The sequence below is a fragment of the Scylla paramamosain genome, chromosome 33 (assembly GCF_035594125.1).
Source record: "Scylla paramamosain isolate STU-SP2022 chromosome 33, ASM3559412v1, whole genome shotgun sequence".
Classification (NCBI taxonomy): domain Eukaryota; kingdom Metazoa; phylum Arthropoda; class Malacostraca; order Decapoda; family Portunidae; genus Scylla; species Scylla paramamosain.
Window position 1 is genome coordinate 2,866,261 of NC_087183.1, and position 14,757 is coordinate 2,881,017.

Here is a 14,757-nt window from a genome sequence, read left to right on the forward strand (position 1 = left end):
TTGCGGCGGTGAGAGAGGGGCTGAAGACAGTCAGTTAGAGGAGAGGAGTTGATGAGACGAAAAGCTTTTGATTCCACCCTGTCTAGAAGAGCAGTATGAGTGGAACCCCCCCAGACATGTGAAGCATATTCCATACATGGACGGATAAGGCCCTTGTACAGAGTTAGCAGCTGGGGGGGTGAGAAAAACTGGCGGAGACGTCTCAGAACACCTAACTTCATAGAAGCTGTTTTAGCTAGAGATGAGATGTGAATTTTCCAGTTCAGATTATAAGTAAAGGACAGACCAAGGATGTTCAGTGTAGAAGAGGGGGACAGTTGAGTGTCATTGAAGAAGAGGGGATAGTTGTCTGGAAGGTTGTGTCGAGTTGATAGACGCCCCAATCAGAAATTTTAGAAAGATCAGAAGTCAGGCGTTCTGTGGCTTCCCTGCGTGATATATTTACCTCCTGAAGGGTTGGACGTCTATGAAAAGACGTGGAAAAGTGCAGGGTGGTATCATCAGCGTAGGAGTGGATAGGACAAGAAGTTTGGTTTAGAAGATCATTAATGAATAATAAGAAGAGAGTGGGTGACAGGACAGAACCCTGAGGAACACCACTGTTAATAGATTTAGGAGAAGAACAGTGACCGTCTACCACAGCAGCAATAGAACGGTCAGAAAGAAAACTTGAGATGAAGTTACAGAGAGAAGGATAGAAACCGTAGGAGGGTAGTTTGGAAATCAAAGCTTTGTGCCAGACTCTATCAAAGGCTTTTGAGATGACCAAGGCAACAGCAAAAGTTTCACCAAAGTCTCTAAAAGAGGATGACCAAGATTCAGTAAGGAAAGCCAGAAGATCACCAGTAGAGCGTGATAGATGTTTAAGAATCTTCCTGTTGAGGATAGATTCAAAAACTTTAGATAAGCAGGAAATTAAAGCAATAGGACGGTAGTTTGAGGGATTAGAGCGGTCACCCTTTCTAGGAACAGGTTGAATGTAGGCAAACTTCCAGCAAGAAGGAAAGGTAGATGTTGACAGACAGAGCTGAAAGAGTTTGACTAGGCAAGGTGCAAGCACGGAGGCACAGTTTCGGAGAACAATAGGAGGGACCCCCATCAGGTCCATAAGCCTTCCGAGGGTGTAGGCCAGCAAGGGCATGGAAAACATCATTGCGAAGAATTTTAATACGTGGCATGAAGTAGTCAGAGGGTGGAGGAGAGGGAGGAACAAGCCCAGAATCATCCAGGTAGAGTTTTTAGCAAAGGTTTGAGCAAAGAGTTCAGCTTTAGAAATAGATGTGATAGCAGCGGTGCCATCTGGTTGAAGTAGAGGAGGGAAAGAAGAAGAAGCAAAGTTATTGGAGATATTTTTGGCTAGATGCCAGAAATCACGAGGGGAGTTAGATCTTGAAAGGTTTTGACATTTTCTGTTAATGAAGGAGTTTTTGGCTAGTTGGAGAACAGACTTGGCATGGTTCCGGGCATAAATATAAAGTGCATGAGATTCTGGTGATGGAAGGCTTAAGTACCTTTTGTGGGCCACCTCTCTATCATGTATAGCACGAGAACAAGCTGTGTTAAACCAAGGTTTAGAAGGTTTAGGACGAGAAAAAGAGTGAGGAATGTACGCCTCCATGCCAGACACTATCACCTCTGTTATGCGCTCAGCACACAAAGACGGGTCTCTGACACGGAAGCAGTAGTCATTCCAAGGAAAATCAGCAAAATACCTCCTCAGGTCCCCCCAACTAGCAGAGGCAAATCGCCAGAGGCACCTTCGCTTAGGGGGATCCTGAGGAGGGATTGGAGTGATAGGGCAAGATAAAGATATGAGATTGTGATCGGAGGAGCCCAACGGAGAAGAAAGGGTGACAGCATAAGCAGAAGGATTAGAGGTCAGGAAAAGGTCAAGAATGTTGGGCGTATCTCTAAGACGGTCAGGAATACGAGTAGGGTGTTGCACCAATTGCTCTAGGTCATGGAGGATAGCAAAGTTGTAGGCTAGTTCACCAGGATGGTCAGTGAAGGCAGAGGAAAGCTAAAGCTGGTGGTGAACATTGAAGTCTCCAAGAATGGAGATCTCTGCAAAAGGGAAGAGGGTCAGAATGTGCTCCACTTTGGAAGTTAAGTAGTCAAAGTAGCTACCCTCCCCAAAAAAAGCTTCAAGAATAATATTTATTTGCTAAGTCACTCATATTCCCCACATAAACTTCCTTACTTCCCCTTGTCCATTTAATCTGAGACTCACTTAGTATTTAGAAGAAGAGTTGCTCATAACAACAAAGTAATCTGTATTCATCTAGCCCCCTTAGTTTAATCATTAGGTTTTTCAAAATTAAAGTGTTTTGTTCATGTTTGTTCGTGTTTGTTCCTACTTACTCTATCTTCATTTTTATTCCATAGATGGATGTTCCATTTATCTGCGCAATGACTTAACCTGCTCTCGTGCCCACGCTCATGAAACTTCCGAGTTTTCCACCATATATCTACAACTACAGAGTCACTCTCAAACTAAATTAATCTGTATTGTATACCTCTCACCTAACTCCTCTGCCTATAAGAAATTTCTTGACTGCTTAACTTCCAAAGTGGGACACATTCTGACTCTCTTAATTTTTGCAGAGATCTTCATTCTTAGAGACTTGGAGACTTGGAGACTAGCTGACTAGCTTTTAACTTTGCTATCCTCCACGACCTAGAGCAATTGGTGCAACACCCTACTCGTATTCCTGACCTTCGTGGAGATACGCTAAACGTTCTTGACCTTTTCCTAACCACTTATGCTGTTACCCTCTCTTCTTTGTTGGGCTCCTATGATCACAATATCATATCTATATCACGTCCTATAGCTCCAATCCATCCTCTGGATCCCCTTGAGCGGAGGTACCTCTGGCGATTTGCCTCTGCAAACTGGGGGGACATGAAGAGGTATTTTCCTGATTTTCCTTGGAATGACTATTGCTTCCATGTCAGAGACACGTCTCTGTGTGCTGAGCACATAACATATCTGATAGTGTCTGGCATGGAGGCGTACATTCCTCACTCTTTTTCTGGACTTAAATTTAACATAGCCTGTCCTCATGTTATACTTAACAGAAAGGTGGTCTACAGAAGATACTAAAGCTTTCCTTCACCAGAATCTCATGCACTTTATATTTCTGCCCAGAACCATGCCAAGTGTGTTCTCCAACTAGCCAAAATCTCCATCATTAAAAGAAAGTGTCAAAATCTTTCAAGATCTAACTCTCCACATGACTTATGGCATCTAGCCAAAAACTTCCTTTATTTCAACCAGATTGCACCAATGCTATCACATCTATTTCTAAAGCTGAACTCTTCTCTCAAACCTTTGCTAAAAACTCTACCTTGGATGATTCAGAGTTTGTTCCTCACTCTGACTACTTCATGCTACCTATTAAAATTTTTTGCAATGATGTTTTCCATGACCTCGCTGGACTAAACCCTCGGAAGGCTTATGGACCTGATGGGGTCCCTCCTATTGTTCTCAGAAACTGCGTCTTCGTGCTTGCACCTTAGTAGTCAAATTCTTTCAACTCGTCTGTCAACATCTACCTTTCCTTGTTTGCCTACATTTAGTCTGTTCCCAAGAAGGATGACCGTTCTAAACCCTCATACTACCGTCCTATTTCTTTAATTTCCTGCCTATGTAAAGATGATATTTGTCCATGTTGTCCACGTAGTCCATGAGTCCACGTAGGTGGTGGTTAAGGAAAGCTAGTTCAGGTGTGGCAGTTTTATGAAGGGGCGGGGAATTATGGACGTAATAATATTATATATATATATATATATATATATATATATATATATATATATATATATATATATATATATATATATATATATATATATATATATATATATATATATATATATATATATATATATATATATATATATATATATATATTCTCCTTTCGGCTACTTCAATTAGGGGTCGCCACAGCGGAGCATTCTCTCTCAATTGCACTTTGTAGTATATATATATATATATATATATATATATATATATATATATATATATATATATATATATATATATATATATATATTGTTATAACCAACTATGGACCCAGTCACAGCTACTACCTATCCTAAGTTACCTTTCACCTAGCTTTGTGCGAAACACAAATCCAGCAAATCCATGCACCTACTGGCTGCCAGCAAAAAATACAGCCTGAATTAGGTCGTCACTCCGTTTACCCTCCCAAGGAAAACTTAATTCCTCAAGCTTGAAAGAACCATTGAATCACGCCCTTGGGCAAAGACAGTATAAAAAATACACATAGTTGTTTGACTGATTTATGTTGGTGCAAAACGCTGGTACAAAACTTTAAAAACAACAAAGATTGCAGGATAAAGCATTAATTAAAAAAAACAAAATTATGGTTTGGCAAAATATAAATAAATAAATAAAAACGAGAAAAAAAAAAAAATAAAAAAAAAATATATATATATATATATATATATATATATATATATATATATATATATATATATATATATATATATATATATATATATATATATATATATATATATATATATATATATATATATATATATATATAGTAGGCACCTGCCAAAACGATAATTCCTCCCAGTCGGTCTAATCCACTGGATCAAGGGGTGCTGTGAACTCATCATTAAACCCAGCTGTGACCTCACTGAACGTTTTATCGTTGTGTCTCACAACACAAAGGGGTACTCACAGCCTGCCCTCTAAAGACAACTCTCTTCCTCCACAGAAAACTACAAGCACCTAATAACACACACACACACACACACACACACACACACACACACACACACACACACACACACACACACATACACACACAAATACACACACACACACACACACACACACACACACACACACACACACACACACACACACACACACACACACACACACACACCCTTCACTAAAAAAATCAAAATGATCATGGCGACTCCTATACCAGCCTCGAAGTCCCCATCTCGGGAAGGGACCACAAATGTCCCAAGGTCGGATTGTTTTTTTTTCTAATAACGACCCTAAGTGTCGTTACACCCCCCCTCAACTTTTTCTTCATTAACTTCTGCAACATTCGTGGTCTAAGATATAATTTTAAAACTATAGAACACCACCTCATCTCTTCTAAACCTCATTTTCTTTTCCTCACTGAAACTCAGTGTCTGAGGCAACCGACAGTTGCCCGTTTTCTGTTCCCTCCTACTTTCTCTATCCTCATTTTCAATCCAAAGCTGCATGTTGCGTTTATGTGCGCAATGACTTAACCTGCTTTCGTGCTAACGGTCTTGAATCTTCCGAGTTTTCCAAAATCTGGCTACGACTACAGACTCACTCTCAAACTAAATTTATTTGCGCTGTATACTAACTTCTCTGACTCTACCTGTATACCTAACTCCTCTGACTATAAGAAATTCTTTGACTACTTAACTTCCAAAGTGGAGCACATTCTAACTCTCTTCCCTTTTGCAGAGATCTCCATTCTTGGAGACTTCAGTGTTCATCACCAGCTTTGGCTTTCCTCTCCCTTCACTGACCATCCTGGTGAACTAGCCTTCAACTTTGCTATCCTCCACGACCTAGAGCAATTGGTGCAGTACCTTACTTGTATTTCAAAATCAGTGGCCGCCATTTGGACCAGGTACACCGTTCGTGGCGGCCAGCGTTTCCTCCATTCGTAGTCCCAGTACGCAGTTTCCCTTGGCCCCTAGAACCATTTTACTTTTATAATATTTTTTATGAGAAAACAGAAAAAAAATCAACTGGTCCTCGACGGGCGGTCGACCAGGCCCTTGAGACGTCATCTTCTGGTCGTTATGGTAATATGCAGTCAGGAGGTCATTTTATCGATGGTCTATCCGTGATCCCTTGAGTCAGTTATCCAGTGTTGTCTTGACACTCTGATGATCATTAATGTCTACACATCCATGTCATACTGTGCTATCACTCGGTTTTGAAAGCTTTTGGAACTGTTGGTTCCCTGTATTCGTCTGAAATACGACGGTGATTGTCTAATCAGTGCTATGTGACTTTTATATATGACGTTGCTGCCAAAGCTGCTCTTGGGGCAATAAAATCTCTGCGTCTTGGAGACAACAGCTTAACTGCTGAAGTCATTCGCTCAAGCGATGTAGCTGACAGCTAGAATGATTATTGTCCTAATGTCTCTGATAATGCCGAAGAATGTGCTTCCAAAGTTCGCCACCCGCTTACATTTTACCGGTTTGTCTCATATTATTATTAAAGGTTGAGAGAACTTTATTCACGCTGCTAATATCTAGAAAAGAAAATAGGAGTGCTCCCTATAAATAACATCAACAATTACGGTAAAGATGTGTTGAACTGAGCTAAAGATTAAACGCAAGCGGTGATGCTCCTCCATGTACCTTGCCCTTCTGATAGAATCTTTGAATCCATCAGTCGCACCGAACATTCAGTTACTATAAAGAACGTATTTATAAGAAGGACATGTTGAAATTATCAGAGGATTACATCCCTCAGGGAGCTACTCGACGGAAATTCCCCCAGAAAAATCACTTTCGGAGCGTCAGATGACCCTGAGCCAGACGTTATTAATCAAAGTGATTCCTCCACATCTGAAATAGACATAGAGGCTTTCACTGCCCATCATTCCAATAGGTCCTTCTCCAAAAACGATACCAAATCACCTTAGTAGAGGAATCCTATTCCTCCGGTCTTTGGAGTTTCAGAAACTCATGTGCGGGTATCTATTCCCACACCAGTTGCTCAATCTCAGGTTTCTACGCCTACAAGCATCGTAGTCAGGACATATAAGACTGTCCACCAGGGGAAGAAGCAAAACTGATACCAACGTTTTCCAAATGTCCGACAATGATGTGTCATAAGCGCAATAGTATCTTTTTCTGAAAACACTAAGAAATTGCCAAGCAAACAAGTTGACAACTGTCTTAGGGTCTGCCACCGTCTCCCCAGCATGGAATAAAATAGATGGGGGAGATGAAGAATATATCTTGCGGACTCTGTTGAACTCCTCGGTGAGTGGAGTGCCAACTGTGATAGAAAAAACATAATTTTTCTAGGATTCCCACCGAACCGTCTCTAAGGTAGGACGCGCGCGGGCAGGCTCTTGTCAAAAAGCCTCAAAGCAGTAGACGTCCCCACAATGTCGTCGAAGGCGAGAAAATACAGCTTTTCTCAAATAGCAGCTGTACACTCCGCATTCCACCAGGGAACGGGACGTTTAGAAATCCGCCAGAGGTCTTAGGGATGGACTGAAGAATAGCGGAATGCAAGACATCAGTGAAGTATGTTGAAGCCTCATCACAATTTCCTATCTCATCTACAGAGAGAGCAAGGGTGCTGAGTTCCGTGAATAACTGTCAATTCTCTTTATCTAGACGCTATCGGGGAGGACGTGCCTGTGGTGCAGAATTACTTGATTATAATAAAATTCGGAAGTGATCGCCCCCATATAAAAATGATAAAACGTTCAAATTAAAATCATGAAACTAATTAGACGTACAAAGAGAGAGAGAGAGAGAGAGAGAGAGAGAGAGAGAGAGAGAGAGAGAGAGAGAGAGAGAGAGAGAGAGAGAGAGAGAGAGAGAGAGAGAGAGAGAGAGAGAGAGAGAGAGAGAGAGAGAGAGAGAGAGAGAGAGATCTATTGCTGTAAAAGTAGTCGGTTTGACTATGGAAATGATCATGTCCCCAGAGTTTAACATATTTAATTCTGTATTGTTGATAAAAGAAGCAAATAAAAAAATAAAAAAAACATGGGGATGACAGCGTCATTATCCCACAGAGGATGGCGACCATTTAAATATCACATTAAAAAAAAAAAAAAGAAGGAAGAGTGTTAAAAATGTTGTCAAGTTCATTCCTTTCAAGAGGAATACTGTGAAGCAGATATGGACTCCACATTCTATAAATGCAATTTATAAAAATCTTAACAGCAACAAAAGTGGATAAAAGGAATATATGTGCGAACAAAGGTGGCAGTGCCACCATGGTGGCCTTAACCAGGAAGAGAAGTGGAGAAGAAAGCACGATATCCAGGAGGACTAAAGTGAGTGGATTCTCCGAGCATTGTTGCTTACAAACAAATACAAACAGGAGAATACCTAGCGACCAATACCCGGAGTTCCTCCCAGAAGGCACGCAAACCACGACAATTCCACTGTAGGATCTTGAATATTACTATTTTTGAAGATGTTTTCAGGGAATTCCCAGAGAGAAGCTTCCCTTCACCAACATGAGACTTATATGGACGTACATTGCTTGTAGGCACAGAAACCTGAGATAAGTAACTCATGTGGGCATGGCTACCTATACACGAGTCTCTGAAACTCCTGAAAAGACCGGAGGAGGAGGATTCCTCGATCTAAACAGATTGATATCGTTCCTGGAGAAGAACCTATTGGGCAGAGAAACCCTTTACATCCATATCAGATGTTGATGAATCACTTTGATTAATGACATCCGTCTCAGGGCCATCCCATGCTCCCAAAGGGATCTTGCTTGGGGGAACGTCCGTTGGAGTGTTTTTGGTGGGACTGAGGAAAGACCTTGGGAGATTTGCTTACATATTTCTGTGGATACGCAAGCCGCTCCCACCCCCACCCCCTCTCTTGCCACGACAAGGCGATTTTCACTTGGGATGATGCGCATGTAGAACGAGAGTAATAATCTGCTGGACAATAGCCCCCTGTAATAAAACAACCCACTTGTCCAGCAGAAATATTATGGAAGAGAGAAGCGTATCGAAAATCTTCCAGAAAAAAAAACCCCACCTCCTATAAAATTGGTGGAAGTCTGGAAAGTAACTACACTTCTATAACCTGCCTCAAATTCATACAGTCCTCTGGTTTGTCCCATTCACGACTAGAATCCAAAACCAGTAGCATTTAACAAATACGACACTGTCGACACACAACACTCACGATATTCATACACATACCAGATCCACAGAAAAACACATTACTTAGGCAGAAGGGAAGAGTGGTCCTGGCCTGCTCCCATCAGAATGCTCTGTACAACGACACAATAACGGAAGACTGTGCACACGGTCTGTCAAAGGAGTAAGCCGGAAATGAATCAGAAGCACTCTCTCGTCCTAAATTTGGCCTCTTCCAGATCCTAGCCACTCATAGGGCCTTGCATATTATACAATAATTGTTATGCCCCAAACACTCACACACACGCACCCACACACAAGTATCCACGTGCCAGTGGGCGCGCACATGAGCTGTGAGATGGTAGTAGACGCAGGCGAGAGACCTGTGTTTAAATGAAAAACTGCTACTGCTGACCTAACTCCATCCACATGACCCACTTTTAAGATGGTCACATTGAGCCTGGCGCTGGGAATAACAACAACCCTCTTGGGAAGTGAGGACTGACCAGGACAGAAACAAGGTATCTCTGGTGAGTGGAGGCTGCGTGCTCAGCGGTCTCCGCCTTCAGGTGTGCTTCAGCGTCTCCGTCAAAGCCTTACGGAAGATCGGTTCCGCACCTCGTGACTGATTAAGAAGCTGAGCATCGACTGGCGTCAACAGATTCCTTCTCGGCAGCTGGGAGTCCCCACACTGAGGACTCTGTTATTACTGGAATCTTCAACCTGGTTCCAGGATTGCGCCCTGCTGCTGGTGCCACAACTACTTCAGCCACTGCTACTCCAGACGCTGGTATAGCGGCTCCATCGCCACCCGCTCCCACTAACAACAGGAACACTTGACACCCAGGTACCGACTCTGAGCGAAGTGGCAGGAGGGGTCGCCGAGGAGATGAGCGGAACATCACCGACCATGAGAGGTTCTAGTCTTATTTCCGCCGCCTGGATAACGATCTACAGAGCCTGCGCAGCTGGCAAATCGAGATGAGGGAATTACTTCAGCGCATTTAGAGATGTGAGCAGAATTCCTGTTGAGGCCTGGGGTACCCAGGACCATGCCCATTCCTACCACGCTCAACCACACAGCAAGGAAGTGACCCCATGGCGATGTCACAAAACATTCAGCACAAAGGACATCTAAAAACGTCGCCTAGGGGAAGTTCCGCCCATGACAGCCATATCGCACCCGAGGAGCATCTGGTAGTGTCATCAGGTCCTCACCCTCCGCGGCCACTCCTTTGTCACGGAGTGGGGTAATGTTACGCCCCACTCACACACACGCACTCACACAGAAGCATTGACACACATACCCACACACATCCACACACAATTATCCACGCGCCTATGGGTGCGCACATGAGCTGTGAGATGATAGTTGACGCATGTGAGAGACCTGTGTTTACATGAAAAAACTACTACTGTAGACCCAGCTCCATCCGCGTGACCCCCTTTTACGCGGGTCACAGTGGGTCTGGCGCTGAGAATAACAACAACAACCCTCTTGGAAAGCGAGGACAGACTAAGACAAAAACAAGGTATCTCTGGTGAGCGGAGGCCGTGTGCTCAGCGACCTCCGCTTTCAGGAAGCCTCCCGTCAGCGTCTCCGTCAGTGCCTCGCGGAGGATTGACTTCGCACCGCGTGACTGACTAAAACTAATGTGTAGTGTCCCGTCTTCAGACTAAAGGAGTGTGGACCCTTGTTCTCATGGCGCGCCGGGGAACGTTCCCCGTCGGCGCCTCCGTCATCGACCCCTTCGGCATCCAGTGGAAAAGTTGGAGTGTATTATAGGACTGGATAGTGTGTAGCGAGCTAGTTTGACATCCGCAAGTGGAAGCGTCCCAAGCGTCGCACCAGTGGGCTGTGCGCGCAGCAGCGCACCGGCCCAAGGGAATATATGGTACCGGACAACTCTACGGATGTTGATTGCCATTATTCACCAACGAACCTCGACAGAGACCAGCGGTGACCACCCTAACCAGTCTAGTCAGTGACCCCGAGCCACAACGCCCCTCCTGCACGCCCCTGCCGGCACCTCTGCCAAGGGAAGGTAGTGCAGTTGACGACGGCGGACGGCTCGCTCACGTCCCGGCCACCGTGGGAGCAACATCATCAAGGGGATGTACCCTAGCCAAGCCGGTGGGTGACCGAGAGCCACAACACCCCTCCTGCACGCCCCTGCCGGCACCTCTGCCCAGGGAAGGCAGTGCACTTGACAGTAGCGGACGGCTCGTTCACGTCCCGGCCACCGCAGGAGCAACATCATCGAGGGTGATGTACTCCAAATTAAGGCATGACTGGGCGGACCGACAGGCGATCCTGGGGGCCATGCAGTGCTGCTGGTGGGGTACGGCAAATCCTTAAGGTGTCGCTAGTCTCTCGTTATCCCCTGGTAGGGGGGGTAACAATAATAATAACAATAAGATTGTTATACAGTAAACCCACCCTTAGATATAGAGTAATATATCTTCTCTAGACATTTTTTCCTTGACTCGCTAAGCACACGTCGGCGCCTCTTGATGTCTAACTGGCTATTGATAAAGGCACGCACCCCACGCCGCTACAAGGAGGCGGGTAAACTACATGTGATAGTGAAGTGGTTCCACGCGCCCCGCTGCGTCGCACGCCCTCTCCCTAACAGATCACTTATGTTACAAAAATTATTGTGATGCTAGTTGGAGGGCTGGATGAAAATGAATCACACTTTTGGGAGAGGGCAACTTTTCATCTACATTATTTTTTTTTATTTCAGCTTTCAAGAACAAGGGGACTGAGGGGCAATCAAGTGAGGATGATCATCTTTATATAAGTTTTACGGAAACTTCTGACGCAATCGTCTACCTGTCAGGGACGCATCCGCTTCTAGCTTCCTCCTCGTCTCTCTCTCTCTCTCTCTCTCTCTCTCTCTCTCTCTCTCTCTCTCTCTCTCTCTCTCTCTCTCTCTCTCTCTCTCTCTCTCGGAGAAAGCGCCATATATATATATATATATATATATATATATATATATATATATATATATATATATATATATATATATATATATATATATATATATATATATATATATATATATATATATATATATATATATATATATATATATATATATATATATATATATATATATATATATATATATATGTATATATACTGCCTGTGTTTTTCTTTCTGATTTTGATTATTTTATTTACCTGTATTGTCTTTACTTTTACTTTACCAATGTTTATCTATATTTTGCTTGCCCGTCGCTGTTCACATTGCTGTATCCTTCATGCATTATTATATTTTCATATTTTCAATATATTTTATGTGATACACTCCATTTATTTATTGATAATACCTTCTATGAAGGCAAATGTTGCAAAAAATGAAGAAGAAACTCTGAATGTATCCCTGTTCACCTCATTTATAACTCGGAATATATATATATATATATATATATATATATATATATATATATATATATATATATATATATATATATATATATATATATAGAGAGAGAGAGAGAGAGAGAGAGAGAGAGAGAGAGAGAGAGAGAGAGAGAGAGAGAGAGAGAGAGAGAGAGAGAGAGAGAGAGAGAGAGAGAGGTATATCTGTGTCATTAACAAGTAGAAAGTTAGGCTTCATACCTGTCGAAGGGATCCTCAAATAAATTCATGTCGAAACCCAGACTCTCCGCGTACAACGCCCAACCTTCCATAAAGGCGGTGTAGAAAGGAAACCTGGATGGAGCTTGCTGGTAGTTGCGGTCCTCAAAAATCTTCCTGAATAAAGGCATGTTGGGCGACTCCAAGAGGTAGGCGCTATGGAGATGGTGGCCTGGATTACCTTCATGCAGACTCAGGGTGAGCAGGTCATACTTTGGTCTTTAAGAGAGAGAGAGAGAGAGAGAGAGAGAGAGAGAGAGAGAGAGAGAGAGAGAGAGAGAGAGAGAGAGAGAGAGAGAGAGAGAGAGAGAGAGAGAGAGAGAGAGAGAAATTATATAATTACTTATTGCCGATAGCTTTGTTAAGTTTGGTAGATGTACTTGTTACGACACATGGAACATACAGTGTGTTTATAATTACTTCGTGTCGTGCAAAGCTAATAAAATAAAAATAAAAGTTAGAGCTCAAACTCTACACTATCTTCATACTAATTTGTATAAATATTTAACTATATGAAAAGGAGAGAATACTTTAGAAATAAAGCCACAAGTATAGCATGTAGATAATTCCCCTTTTAAACAGACAGGTATACAGCAAAAATCACCTTGTGATGCATGTATAATCTCTCGTCCAGCAAGTGTTTATAAACTGAGTGAAGTTCTTCCTTAACACAACAAGAAGAAATCAAAGATTTAACAACTCAAAGGATAAGATTGAATATCGTCAATGGGAGACGTTAATGATAATGTGTCTCACTACGTCATGAATTCATTTTGTGAGCCACAACGTGCGTCTCCATCGATATGTATAGATACCTTGTAAAAACTACATATGTTAATGTATAACACATAACGGATATGGTTGTCTCTAACATGGAGACATTATCTTTTTCTTATTTTTTTCAGTGCCCTATCCTACCATTTAAAACTCGCATTTCGTACATTTTTATCCCAAACCATGCCAGACCAATTAAGCATTTTGCGAAAATATAATTATAAAATATGACTTCTAAAATTTGCAGACGTGTTGTTAAAAATCAATTTCAGTGCTCCCGAAAGTTGGCCATTTTTTAATCTATCACCGAATACGATATCAACTATGTTTTACATGATGGACTCTGGGAGGGGGCATCAGTCTCTGTAAAGGCATGGACAAGGGGGAGCCTCTAAGTCTCTAAAACGTCGGGGACAACCGAAAAATTGCAGAAACATTGTCTACCGGTACCGTAACCCAAAAAACATGAACTCATGAAAAAAAAATAACTCTGATATTCAGTATTCGCAAAATTGTGTACATATACTCATTTTTAAATAAGTCGAGCGCAGATTTTTTTTTTTTCTGGTGACCTATAGCTTTATAGCTTTACTTGTGGCCATAACCGTGGGATGCCGTAAGTTTTAAAATTAAGACAAATTTATATATATATATATATATATATATATATATATATATATATATATATATATATATATATATATATATATATATATATATTTATTTATTTATTTATTTATTTATATTTATATTTATATTTATATATATATATATATATATATATATATATATATATATATATATATATATATATATATATATATATATATATATATATATATATATATATATATATATATATATATATATATATATATATATATATATATATATATATATATATATATATATATATATATATATATATATATATATATATATATATATATATATATATATATATATATATATATATATATATATATATATATATATATACTCCCACTAAGATCTAGAACACCGGATCAGGGGGTGCTGTGAACGTATCATTAAACCCAGTTGTGACCTCACTGAAAGTTTCTCTTTGTGTTTCACAAAGTTTCACAGCCTGCCCTCAAAAGACAATTCTATTTCTTCACACAAAACTACAAGCACCTAATTACACACACACTCTTCACTGAAAATTCAAAATTTTCATGGTGACTCATCAGTCTCCCAGTCCCACTCTGGGGAGGAGACCCAAATGTCTCCAAGTCGAACTGCTCTTCAGATATCGACCCTAAATGTCTTCACACCCACTCAATCTTTTTTTTCATTAACTTATGCAACATTTGCGGTCTTAGATCTAATTTTAAATCAGTAGAACACCACCTCTTCTCTACTAAACCTCATCTTCTTTTCCTCATTGAAACACACTTTCTTTATCGTCATTTTCAATCCAAAGCTG

At 41.3% G+C, this 14,757-nt stretch overlaps 1 protein-coding gene across 8 annotated transcripts in view; it reads right to left on the bottom strand.

Moving 5' to 3' along the window:
- The window catches only part of LOC135089534 (uncharacterized), a 177,131-nt gene that overhangs the window by 85,291 nt on the left and 77,083 nt on the right, over window positions 1-14,757 (bottom strand). For all 8 annotated transcript variants that reach the window (XR_010261528.1, XM_063985190.1, XM_063985185.1 and 5 more), the window contains one exon: window positions 12,519-12,755. Coding sequence is in view for 7 of the 8 variants with exons in the window: in XM_063985190.1 (XP_063841260.1) it covers window positions 12,519-12,755 (237 nt within the window). In the remaining variant the exon portion in view is untranslated. The remainder of the gene's footprint in view (window positions 1-12,518; window positions 12,756-14,757) is intronic.